The sequence below is a fragment of the Amaranthus tricolor genome, chromosome 7 (genome assembly GCF_026212465.1).
Source record: "Amaranthus tricolor cultivar Red isolate AtriRed21 chromosome 7, ASM2621246v1, whole genome shotgun sequence".
Lineage (NCBI taxonomy): Eukaryota > Viridiplantae > Streptophyta > Magnoliopsida > Caryophyllales > Amaranthaceae > Amaranthus > Amaranthus tricolor.
The window spans coordinates 7,137,212-7,150,801 of record NC_080053.1 but is presented as its reverse complement, the minus strand read 5'-3'; the positions used below and the strand labels follow the sequence as shown (position 1 = coordinate 7,150,801).

The 13,590-nt window shown below is 31.7% G+C and overlaps 2 protein-coding genes across 2 annotated transcripts; both read left to right on the top strand.

Annotated features, from left to right (window-relative positions):
* Nucleotides 1–5,950: 5,950 nt before the first annotated feature.
* On the top strand, nucleotides 5,951–9,296 carry LOC130817546 (probable eukaryotic translation initiation factor 5-1). Its single transcript, XM_057683308.1, has 2 exons — nucleotides 5,951–6,179; nucleotides 7,368–9,296. Exon 2 carries the CDS (start codon nucleotides 7,668–7,670, stop codon nucleotides 9,009–9,011), a length of 1,344 nt encoding a protein of 447 aa, XP_057539291.1. The 5' UTR covers nucleotides 5,951–6,179; nucleotides 7,368–7,667; the 3' UTR covers nucleotides 9,012–9,296.
* A 3,344-nt stretch (nucleotides 9,297–12,640) lies between these two features.
* Nucleotides 12,641–13,114, top strand: LOC130818439 (uncharacterized). The gene is made up of 2 exons (XM_057684611.1): nucleotides 12,641–12,817; nucleotides 12,872–13,114. Exons 1-2 carry the CDS (start codon nucleotides 12,641–12,643, stop codon nucleotides 13,112–13,114), a joined length of 420 nt encoding a protein of 139 aa, XP_057540594.1.
* Nucleotides 13,115–13,590: the final 476 nt, after the last annotated feature.

The window sequence follows — 13,590 nt, the reverse complement described above, 5'->3', positions numbered from 1 at the left end:
ACAAGTGAACGTAAAATGATTTTTGTATGAAATCGTTTCCATAAAATTAAGTATGTTATATAAATATATTTTATGACTAAAAAGAATAAAAATCATCACTTGTATATATTTATAAAAATCGAAAACTAAGAAAATGTATTTCCACAAACTTATTAATTTTGTTACTTTAAGAATTTAAGTAAAATTATGAGACTTGATTAAGTATGTTGCTAAACATGATAAGTATACTCCAAATATGTTAAAATCATCCCAAGTATTAGTTTAACAATCCTGACTAAGAAAGTTAAGTGCATATTAGAAATCCAAAGTTATTATTGATTTTGGATGAATGCAATGTGTTTAGTTGAACGGTTGGAATTGAAACTTGAAGAGCAAAGACCCCAAGTTGAACCACTTTTAAGAACACATAGGAGCTTACGGAATGCTTATATAGGCTTGGAGTCGAGGTATGTCTAATGGGGTGATTTTTAAATGATTTACGAACAAGTTGGGAAAATTTGTCTATAAACTTGTTTTTAAAAATAAAATTCCCAAAGAGAATTTCTTGAATCTTGAAAAATGTTATCAAAATGATAAATTTGAGTATGGAATGATAAATGATTTATAACATGTATTATTATTGTGGGCATCATGCATGTTGTTTTTATGAATTGTTGTATTTTTAAAGGCATGTTTAACACTACTTTGTGAAAGTAATTGTGAAGGAAATGATTATACGGACTTGAAAAATATTTGAAATGCATTTTAAAAGTAATTTCCAGTAGCTATATGTTAAGAAAATATGTTAGATATTTTTCTTGAAATTTATTCGTTAAAATGATATTTTAATGGATTTTAAGATGTTAAATACTCTTATTATGAAACATGGTATTAGATAAACTCGTGATCATAAAAAAAATAATAAAACCATATTATAATGTCTCCAACAAGATTTGGCCAGAATATATTTAGTTTGGAATTTTTTATGATTTTTGAGTCATCGTTAAATTGTTTATCGGTAAATTGTGAAATAGTAAAATATAAATAAATTACCAAATAATGACATATGGACTTGAATATTTTAAAACATACTCATATGGACAGTAACTAAAATTGGCAAAAGTTTGGAAATATTTTGTTGAAATGCTAAATGACGTCTTTTGGACATGAAAATTTTATATGCGACACTAATATAAACAGTAGATACATGTAAAAAATTTATGTGGATTTTCGTGACCATATATGGACTTAAATAAATCATATTTGTTTTATCAGTAAAAAAATAACGACATTAATTATTAAAAATACACCAAGTGATTTGTAATGGTTATTTAAAATTTTATATCCCTTAAAATAATTTTTGGAACATCATAGAATTTTTATATTAATTTTATTCGAACTTTAATAATAAAATACATACATACATAACTTTTATAAGTTTAAATGGGCTAATAAAAGTGTTATATGACTTCTAGAACTCTGCTATAATTTTATTAAGTTAATTATTAATTATTTTCTAATTTATCAAATAATAGAAATTTTTTATTTATTAAAAGATTTAATAATGATCATTAAATTTGAGTAAAATTGACTTATATCAAAAATTTATAATTGTATCAATAACCTACTGCCTCATAGTATAAAATAAGTTTAACTTAGATCGTTTAAAGATTTTACGGATTTAAGACTTCATTAAATAACTGTAAATACCTAAATTGTCGAAAATAATCGTAAAATCGTTATAAATTGGCATAACCAATTATAGTCTGATGGGACAACCTTAAATTCATTTTAAATAAGGTATTATAATGACTTGATTAATTTGGGCCTTGTTAAAGAATTAATATGTATTTTGTAAATCAATTATCGATTTATTACCAGCAAACCACTCTCGTATTTAAGAAAATAGTGTTTTATGAAATCTTCTGTCATAATGATGTTATAGACTTATGAACTATATTCTGATCTTGTTTTTATGAATGAATTTCAAAACTTTTTTAAGTTATATTTACTTTAAGAAGAATTGAAACGAAACATTTTAGTGGTTTCCTTGAAAAATCGTATTGAACTTTAATCACTTTTTATTACGATGCATTTCCATACATGCTAGTGATGCCCCAATATAATTCAAAGGTTACGTTTGATGATAAGATTATGCTAAGCATGTTCTACCCATGTGGGAAAGAATGATTTGATTTTTGCTATGTTACAAATAAAGTATGTTTTGCTATGTTGCAAATAAAAGATGTTTATCATATGGAAAAGTGTTTTTGACTTTTCAAATGCTATTGAAATTACAAGATATATATTATATACAAAAATATTTTTGCCTAAATGGCGGGTACGCATGCCGCAACAAATGTTGTGTGCATGATTAAACGGCTCACCAATGTTGAGCGCGTATTGTTCACAATACCATTGTGTTACACTTGCCGGACATGTCGCGGACGCTAGGCTGACTACCAAACGAGTCATAGGATGACTCACAGAGTACCCATGCAAACTTATGATATGAGTTTGAAATTGTAACATCCCGTAATTTATCGGGTTTAGAAATAAGTAAAATATAATAAAATAAAGTATAACAAAATAAAATAAATAAGTAATATTAAATTATACTATTTTATATAGTTAATTATAAGAAATAAAGTAAGTTTAATTTTAACGGTAACAAGTTTTATCACGTACGATGTTATCGCGTAACGTATCTTTGCGGTTTAACAAAAGTATAATAATTACTTAATTAATTTAAAAAAAAAAGTTTATAATGGAAGGGAGGTAGAGGGGCTGCCGGTTTTGGAGGGTATGGGAGGAGTCCTGTAACTCCTCTCATAATGGTGTAATTAGGATTAATTAGGTTGGTCCTTAATTTTCCTATTAATCCTAAACATCATTTGTATTCCTCACATTTCAAAACCTCAAGTGAACAAAGAAAAAAAATCAGAAAAATTCTTTCTCTTCCTTGTGCCTTGCTTTCGGCATTCACAAACAAAAAAAAAAATTTGTTCTCTTGTTTTTGTCATTCAACCTTTTGATCAAAGGGATAAGTTTAATAGAATTGCTAATTGTAGATTTTATATACAAGGTTTTCTAAGATGAATTATATTTTATGTATAATGATATTTTATGACTTTTAGGAGGATTGAGTATATTTTTATGTAATTTTCTTTAACAATCCTTTAATAAACCTTAATCTTGTTAAAAGGATTAAGTTATGTTCTTGATTTATATTCTTTAACAAAGTTTAAATTTGTTATAAGAATTGAGTTTTGTTGATATTCAAATAAATTTCTTTTATGGTTTAAATTTCTCTAACTAAATTTCAATTTGTTAGTAGAAATTAAGTTGGTATGGATTAAGTTATGTAGTCATCCAAGGATTTAATAATCCTTTAGCAAAATTTGATTGTTAGAAGGATTGTGTTATATTTATATATATATATATATATATATATATATATATATATATATATATATATATATATATATATATATATATATATATATATATATATATATATATATATATATATATATATATATATATATATATATATATATATATGTCTTTATTTTTTTTAAGGGGTGATTTGGTTTTATAATTCTCTACAAAATTTAATTTGCTGAGAGAATTCAGTATTTAATTTAGTTATCATAATTTATGAAATTTCAAGTCTCTTAAAGGATTTTGTGGATGTGTTCTTGCTAAAATTATTTTGGTCATGAGATTTAATAGAAAAGGGGGTGATGATGTATATATAAAATAATAATAATGATGAATAAAAAAATATATGTATATGTATTCGGGCAGTAGTTGATCTGCCTCTTTAAAGGTGCCGACCCGGAAACGTTAGTTGTTTTCCGTTGTTTTGTGCACCGTTGCGTTAAAAAACTCGTTAAACGCTTAAAATAATTAAAAATAGTAAATGGATGTTAGAAATTACGAAAATTGGTACCAGAGGTAATTGACGCGTTCCGAACGCAATGGCGAAGTCGGATTTTTCGTTTGAATTTTCTAATCTGTCCGAAATGGCCCTTAAAGTTTCCGGTCAGAATGTGAAATTTGGAACCTTTAGGAATTAGATGTAAACAATTAAAAATTATCTAGTCTTAGTGATATTTTGGCATATGGAGTGGATTAAATGTGTAAACACGTCCTAATACGTGATCATTTTGTGTGTGTGTTATTTAGGACCTCAATTTATAAGAGGGCGAAATTTCAGTTGTGCTTGAGCATTGTTGTTTGCAGCGCTTAGAGGTACACGCTTAGACCATACTGTTTTGTGGTTGTGCAAGTAGTGCTGTTTCATTTCTAATCGAGGCATTGTAATTCACATAAGGATTAGACATCTCAAATAATTTGAAAGAAATTAATTGGAAATTGAGAATTTATGTGTTTGTCACCCAAAGGGGTTGACGTTTGGTTATATCATGTTACCCAAAGGGGTTAACGTATTGGTTTGGATTATTACAATTATTGTTCCCATGGCAGTTTTGGATCATTACGGTCACCATGGGGGTATGCATACTTTAGCCTTTGGCGACCCGAACAGGACGAGCAACGTCTTAGGTCAGTGCTTTCCTTGGGATTAGCTCTCCCAAGTGTATTCCACCAAAAGGATTGGTTTATACTTGAACGACCCGAACAGGACGGGCAACGTTACAAGTTGGGTTTTATTAATAATAAATGTATTAGAGCCTATGCATGCTAGGATGAACATTTTACTTGTATTCAACCTGATTGATAATTGTATGATGTCTCTGACGTGTATTGGTTTGTTTCTTTGGAACCTACTGTGTGTTGTCTTACGACGACTAGTAGGTTGATTGCAGGTGGAACCTTGGCTAAATTCGTCCCGTAGAGTCTTGATGGGGCTCACCGGGAGGCTAGAACTAGTATGTCGCGTCATCTTCCTCTCATACCATTTCTTGTCCATAAACGATTGGACATTTTCTAATTGTTTTGCCTTCTTTTCTTCCAAGTGTTTTCTAGCATCTTGGGTTTCTGACTTAGACTCACCATGTTCCTCCCACTTACTTTTGCTTAAACTCTTGTGTAGTTTCGATCTTTCTCTTCTTGTCTTATTTTCTTGATTAAACGAGAGATCTTAGTTTCACCATCATCAGATTTGTGATGAGTAGAGACATCTTCACTAGGCTCTATCCTTTCTTTGAGATTTTTGATTTGGGTCGCAATTTTGGCTAATACCAGCTGTTGGGGAATATCGTTATTGGCACTTACAATGGCGCGAATTTCTTTAGTGAAGGCATTAGTGAGATTCTGCGCTAGTATGTCGAGATCTTGATGGGTCACTGCTTGGTTGTTTGTCTGACCTGCGAAAGTATTAGTGTCTATACTATGCACGGTATCGAGTAGGATTATTACAGTTTAATTTTCAAATAATCTTTTGAATAATCAATTTTCAGGTGAAATCCCTAGAACTGTAGCATTATTATAGTTTAATAAATCATTATTTTTGAATAATATAGATCTTTGTGGGGTTCAGATTAAATGTAATCTTGGTCCAACAATGTTGATTCATTAAGAAAAAAAAAATTAAAACTAATAAAAATAATAAAAAACAAAAATGGAAAGTCAAAGTTAAAAAGTGTGGTCAACAGTTAAAATTGTACGGAACCAGTCAATTCGCTTGATTACTGGTCAAAAGGCTACTTTGAAGAGTGTTATTTGCAAAAAAAAAAAAAAAAATCAAAGCTATAACGCAAAAGTATAAAATATTAAAGCTATAATTCGTAATTAATTCTTTCTTTAATTGTCATCTAATTTTTATTTTGGTTCTTAATATGCACAAATATACCAATGAAACAAATTTGATAGAAAACAAATAAATGACTAAGGGTGTTAAAAAAATCCGATCCGATTGACCAGACCTGCCGATTTGCAGATCTATATCCTTGATAGTTAATAGCGGGTCATGCCATAAAAAATTCTCTAAAATGTGGGTAGGGTACCGGAAAGACGGGTCATGGGCCACAAAAAAAATAAGTGACCACATTCTATTTCATGACTTAAAAATTTATCATTCACATAAAAAAAATCAAAACGTATAGAGATCGAAAATGCTTGGATATAAATAAGACGAAAGCTGAAAACAAGGACACAATACCCTTGCTTTTGTACCGCCGCTACGTTACTTCTTGCAATCATCTCACCTTCTTTCCTCTTCTCCCGATTAACTGGTATTCTCTATCTTTATTTCCATTCCAAAGTACTAGATTTTCTTTCTCGATTCATCTAATTTAGTATCTGTTTGGTGCTGTTTGAATTTCAGATCTGTATTTGTTTTTTTATCGTTTGCGATTTTTATTTTTTTGTTCTCATGTTCGATTGATTTTCTTTGATCTACGATCAGTTGACCGACATCGTAGGTTAGTTGAATTTTTAGCTTATGATTATGATGTTTCTTTATAGATCATTGCTTGCTTTAGTCAATAGAAATATTTTTCTTGCTGTGGATTGATTGTGGGTGTGAATAAGCGTTAAACATTTAGGGTTACCTTTTGGTTGTTCATAGTTTATTGATCGTTTTATAAATTTGCCGGTTGGTGTTGTTAATTAATTTTTTGTTCTGATTAGATGAAGGAAGCTCTTTGTGTTTTTGTTGATTTTTTCTGCTTTGTTGTTTAATTAATCATTCTTTGATCAATCATTGTTCAATTAGGGTTCACATTTGGAGTTGAAGTTCGTAGTTTATTCATTTCGCTTCATTCATATGTTGGTTGGTGCTGGAGTTAGCAAATAATTAGTGAAATATTGATATATTATGTTTTTGTATTTTTGGTTCTAATGTTAAATTGATTGTTTTTTTGGATCTGCGTCCATTTGTTGTACACACTTTTATTTGTTGATTTTTTTTTTGTGATTATGCTTTAGGAATTACTGTTTGAATTACTTTATCGTTTCATTTGCTGTGTATTGTTTGTGGATGTTGAATTAGGGCTAGCTTTTTCTTGTTTGTTGGGTATTGATTTTGCTCATTTGTTGAAGTTAGTAGTTAACTTGTGAAATATTGATATTGGACGGTGTTCCTATGTACTGCAAGATTTGCTTGGATGATTTACGTAGTCGGGAAGGTTTCATATTTGGAGCTATGTTTTTGTGCGTTTCCGTGTTCTTACCGTCTTAGGATAATGTGTGCCATGATATGATAGTTTCCAATAGTCATCGTTATTTTCATCTTTGCTCATATGCTTGCACGTTTCCCTCTTATGTTTCTGTGTCAATGCTGACTATGAATTTATATTTTATCTTTGCTCATGTGCGGATCTCTCTTATTCTCTCTGTTATCAGTTTGTTAAATTGCTGATTACCGAATTGAGCTATGCCTAATTATTTTAACTTACCTATTTTGTTTTTGCTGTTTGCAGGACTTGGCGTTTGCCCTGCTGTAACTGCAGTTCGCAAAAGTGGAGTTTGAATCTTTTTTTATGTCTGAACGAGCCTCTTTCTTCTTGTTATCAATTGGCTTGCTTGGAGAATATTGCCCCACGTCCAGAAAAAAGCATAGTCATATCTCAGCAAAGACAACTTGTATGCATATTGATAATATTAAGGGTTATTCTCTTGATCATCGGGGTTACAATTTTATGCACTTTTCTGTCCTTCCAGTATCAGTCCTTGCTTCCACTGCCTCTTAACAGACTCTAGCTCAAACATCAGGGGGCAATATGGCATTGCAGAACATTGGTGCTGGAAACCGTGATGATGCCTTCTACAGGTATAAGATGCCAAAGATGATAACAAAAATTGAAGGTCGAGGAAATGGCATTAAAACCAACATAGTCAACATGGTCGATATTGCTAAGGCTTTGGCTAGGCCTGCTGCCTACACCACCAAATACTTTGGTTGTGAGCTCGGTGCTCAATCAAAATTTGATGAGAAGACAGGAACTTCAGTTGTCAATGGAGCTCATGACACAAGCAAACTTGCTGGACTTCTTGAAATTTTCATCAAGAAATATGTTCAGTGCTATGGGTGTGGCAATCCTGAGACAGAAATTCTAATTACCAAGACTCAGATGATACAATTGAAATGTGCTGCTTGTGGATTTGTATCAGATGTGGATATGAGGGACAAGATCACGACCTTCATTCTTAAGAATCCACCTGAAGTGAAGAAATCAGCCAAGGACAAGAAGGCTATGAGGAGGGCGGAAAAGGAGCGTCTCAAGGAAGGGGAAGCTGCTGACGAGGAGCAGAAGAAATTGACGAAAAAGGACGCATCGAAGCAAAAGAAGTCTTCCAAAGAAGGTGCATCTAAGTCTATCAAGAAGAAGAACCATGGGTCTGATGAGGAACATTCTCCTACTGGAAGCCAGGCAGGTGATAATGAACCTGTTCAAGTCGTTGAAGAAGAAGATGACGAGGATGATGTTCAATGGCAGACTGACACATCTATGGAGGCAGCTCAGAAAAGGATAAAGGAGCAGCTAAGTGCTGTGACAGCCGACATGGTTATACTCTCGACTGAGGAGAATTCTACTCGTAAGAAGTCGCCACCTTGTAATCCAGAACACGTGGTCAAAGAAACAAATGGCACTCTTGCTGCTGACTCACATGAAACTCTTGTCAAGGACTTGAAGGAATACCTGAAGACAGGATCGACCGCAAGCCAGCTGAAAAACCACTTATCCTCCTGCTCTGGAACAACCCAAGAGGTTGGAAATGCTCTGTTTGAGGCTCTCTTTGGCGATGTTCAGAAGGGTTTTGCAAAAGAAGTGATAAAGAAAAAGAACTATGTTGTTGCTGCCCTAGCTTATGCTGATGGTTCACAGGAAGTCTTGCTTCATGCCATTGAATCTTTCTGTGGTAAAGCAAGTTCCGATGCTGTCAAAGAGGTGGCAATTGCTCTAAAGCATCTGTATGATGCCGATGTGCTGGAGGAAGAGGCCATAGTTGAGTGGTACAAGAAGGGTACAACCGGTAACAACCAGAGCGCCCCGATCTGGAAGCATGTCAAGCCTTTTGTCGAGTGGCTCCAGAGTGCCGAGTCTGAGTCTGAAGAGGAGTAAATTTTTATTATTTCCTATGTTTACTTCAATTTTCAATATTGAGCTGCTACTACTTAGCTGGAAAATTTGGTAGTTTGCCGGACTCTTTCATAGTCTGATGAATTGTTGATGTGTCTGTGTGTTGTTATTTGTTGTGTAACTTTGTGTTGCAGACCAAATCTTCAATTTGGTGGTGTTTTGATATTATTGTTATGAACAATTTGTTGGTTTGAATTCTGTTTCTTGGAGTCCTTTTTAATCGGTGAATTTTTTGTTCAATGATATGATATGATATATTTGCTACTATAGTGTTTATTCGGGTCATTGAATTGATTTCAGGTTAGGTATTTTGGGTTGGTTTGAAATTGAGTTTTGTATCTATATTGTTTTTCACATAATTGTAAATCATTTTTGAATTCGTGTCAAATCGGATTCGGATACAACGTTGGGTAACACTCGAGTCATCGTCTTATCGGGTTTATTTTGAACACCTTTTATTTGCTAGGCGTTTATTATTATGGTGACTATTTACTATACAACTATAATGTCAGAGTCAAGTGTGAAAATTTGAAAGGATTAAGACAAATTATCAGCAAAATGAATCAAATAAGATAAGTTTCAACTTATTTTCAAAAGTAAACGTGAAATTTTCAAATCTGTGGTTTCGGGCAGTTTGTAGTTAGTAACTATAAATATGTCAAAAAAACACAATAGCTATTCACTGCGAACAACTTTGACTTTTTTTGACTTGTTCGCAGTTAGTAACTACGAACATCTAGCTCCACAAATACACACAACAGCTTCCACCGTGAACAGGTCAAACTGCGAACAGGTAAAAAAAAAAATTAAAGCTGTTCGCAGTAAGTAACTGTGAACAATTATTTGTTTTTTTTACTACTAACTGCGAACAGCCTCAAACTACAGGTTTGAGAATTTCACGCTTACTTTTAGAAATAACTTGAAACTTATCTTATTTGGTTCATTTTATTAATAATTTGTCTTAATCATTTCAAATTTTCACCAACTGTTGGCCTTATTTATCAGGCTATGCTTCACGTATTCTTATATTCAAGAAAATAAGAAAATCGATTTTGTTTAACTGGTTTTAAACATTTAATTAATGCATGTTTATATGATAAGTTATAATTTCTAATTATGCACGGGTTCAAAATTATCGCTGTAGACTGCATGAAAATAAAGCTGCGTTTTTTAAAAAAGCTAGACTTCAGAAGAATTTTGTTAATGTTGTGATGGAACAATACCCTGAATGCATAGATTTGTGAGATTCATAGATTTGTGGGTTTCTATCTCTTTCAATAGTAATATATTTGTCTCCTTACAACATCTTGCACTATATATATGTGCAAGATCTTGAATGCTGAAACAATGTAATAGAAGCTAAGACAAACTGATATAAGTTTATACTACTTTTCTCCTCATATTCTCCCTACCTCTTAATACGTTATCAGCACCAGCTCTACCCTTAATAATCAAGAAGGTAATATTTTTAAAAACCTAATTAAGCATTTTTTTTTCCTTCATCGGTACCCACAAATGGACCAACAATCAAATGGTGTCAACATCATCATCCAAGGTGTTTCTAACACATTTTTATATTTTATAATTGAGCATAATTCCATACCCTTCACTACAAACCCAGCAAGAACTGATTTAAATCAGCTCCGACATAATAATCCCAATAATACCAATGGTCCACCTGTACCACCAACTCGTAATTCACATGTACGACCAACTAATAATCCACCAGTCTCACCAACTAATATTCCACCGGTACGGCCAACAAATAATCCATCAACGCAACCAACTAATAATGCTCCAACAACAGCTGAAAATAAACCCTCATCAAGTAATAAATTAAAAGAACCAAAGATGATGAGGGAGGAGCAAGTACTAAACGTTGCAAGATAAATTTAAATGACTCATAAAATAATTTATTTTAATAATGTCATTTAATCTTTATGTTCGTTTTTACTTTTGCAGCCGCCTTTATGGACTGGCTAATATTATTTTGTAATGACCGCCTTTATGGACTGGTTAATTTAGCATTGTTATCGCCTTTATGGACGGTTTTATTTCCATTTATCTGATCATGTCATCATATTATGTGCATACGCATTTGGTTATTTTAGTCTATAAATTATATAATCACTTAATAAACTCATAAAATTTAATTTCACCTTCAAATAATAATAAATAACGATTATAATTTAAGTAATATTTGATTCTATTTTGTTTAACAATATAATAATAAATTGTCTTAATTTACCTATAACACAGATTATTAGCAGACATGACCACATTATTTCTACATAACATAAAATCCTTTTCTAAATTGTAAAATATCACCCTGGAATGAATGCCAGAGTGGTCCGAAAATTATAATTTAAGTAAATCGTCAAAGGTTCGATTCTAAAAAAAAAAAAATAAAATAAAAATAAATAAATAAATAAATAAATAAATAAAATAAAAAAATAAAAAAAATAAAAAAAATAATAATAACAATAAATAAATAAATAAATAAAATTTTTACCTTTTTACCCCCTATAAATAAGGACTTCTACCGTCACAAACTCACACACACCACTCACACCTTATCCCAAACATAATAAATTTTTTTTTCTCCTTCATCTTCTTCTTCCTTCAACCATCCATGGCAAATAATACATCTACAAACACCCACATCAATCCAATTGCCGACAATATAAGTAAAAATACTAGATGCATTTCTTATTATTATGGGTTTAATTGTATTACTCGTAGCATTAATGATGTACCTAATTATCCAAAAATAAATTATAAATCTTGCATTTGTTTAGCAATATGTATTTATTTTTTTTTTGTCTGTTTTATCATCTATTAATATTATCTATTTTATTTTATTTATGATTATATTACGCTTATTATATTTGAGATATTAAAACAGGGGGAGATAAGACTAATATGCTTTAATATCTCTAATAAATAACCTTGTCATTTTCTCAATTGTAGAAAATAATGGCTGATCTCAAAAAGAGAGAATTCAATGCCCTGGAATTAACAGGAAACAATTTTATACAATGGGCTTCAGATGTCAAATTATATTTAAAAGGAAAAAGTTTATTATGCACAATAATTGAACTTAATCCCACAGACAAAGGAAGGGTATTGAAAAAGATCCCATAAAAATTGAGGAAGATAAGGCAAAAGCTGCATCAATTTTGAGACATCATTTAACCGACAGTCTCAAACATGAATACACCAATTATGAGGACCCAAAATTACTTTGGGAAGAGCTAAATGAAAGATTTGGCCATAATAAAAGTGTACTTCTCCCAAAAGCCATAGATGAATGGCGATAGTTAAGATTTCAAGATTTCAAATCAATTAGTGATTATAATTCAGCCCTTCATCTGAAAAAATCAATATTAGTCTATTGTGGACAAATAATAACAGATGAAGAGATGATAGAAAAAACATTATCAACCTTTCATGTAAATAGCATTTTGTTATAACAACAATATCGTGAAAGGCATTTCCGGAAATATCATGAATTGCTGAAAACACTTCTTGTTGCGGAGCAAAATAATGAACTATTATTGAAAAATCACAACAGGAGACCGGTTGGGACTATGCCCTTTAATGAAACAAATATGATTGAGAGGAATGTGCGCCATCGAGGTCGTGGGAACTATTTTATAAGAGGCAAAGGTCGTGGAAAATATCACGAAAAGAGCGGCATGAATACTTTCGAACAAGGAAATTTCTATGGCCGTAGTCGTGGTCGTGGTCGTGGTCATGGACTTAGTCGTGGCCGTGGACGTAGCCACGTTTATGAAAGAAATATATTTCCCCCCCGAAATGATAATTTTAAACAAGTCCAGAAATACAAAAGCACATGTAATAGATGTGGCATGACTGGACATTGGGGGCGAACTTGTCGTACCGCCAAACATTTAGTGGATTTATATCAAGCTTCCCAGAAAAACAAAGGAAAAGGGGCAGAAGCAAATTTTGTAAATAAAGCAAGTACATCTGGGCCCACCTTAGATGTCTCCGATTTCTTTGCTGAGGATGTGAACCTCCACAAACTTGATCCCCAAGAAGAAGATAATTACATCTTTTGAGATGACTAGATGCATTTTTCTGTTAGTCTAACTTGTTTTTCATTTTAAGTTGTAATTCTCTACTTATGTTTTTGTATTCAGTATTCTAGCTTTATATTAATAATATAATTTTTTTTTCTTATCTTAGAAAAGAAAATGTCAGTAAATGGATCAACATTTCCTTGCCTCCTGGACAGTGGAGCAACACATACGATATTGAAAAATCGAGAATATTTTTCAAACCTAACATTGCTTGAGGTAAATGTCAATACCATATCAGGAACAACAAAATTAATCGAAGGCACTGGAAAAGCATGCATCATACTCCCTATGGAGACAAAATTAGAAATAAATGATGCACTATACTCGAGTAAATCTCGAAGAAATCTTATCAGTTTCAAGGCAATAAGACAAAATGGTTACCATATGGAAACCAAAAGTATAAATGAAAAATAATTCTTATGCCTTACAGCAGAAAGAAATGAACGAAAATTATC

What these genes read in the sequence shown, in the direction of transcription:
- LOC130818439 (XM_057684611.1), top strand. Translation starts at nt 12,641, where the DNA reads ATGATTGAGAGGAATGTGCGCCATCGAGGTCGTGGGAACTATTTTATA. An exon ending in GTGGCCGTGGACGTAGCCAC is followed by an intron (nt 12,818 to 12,871) that starts GTTTATGAAAGA and finishes AAACAAGTCCAG; the next exon opens with AAATACAAAAGCACATGTAA.
- LOC130817546 (XM_057683308.1), top strand. Translation starts at nt 7,668, where the DNA reads ATGGCATTGCAGAACATTGGTGCTGGAAACCGTGATGATGCCTTCTAC.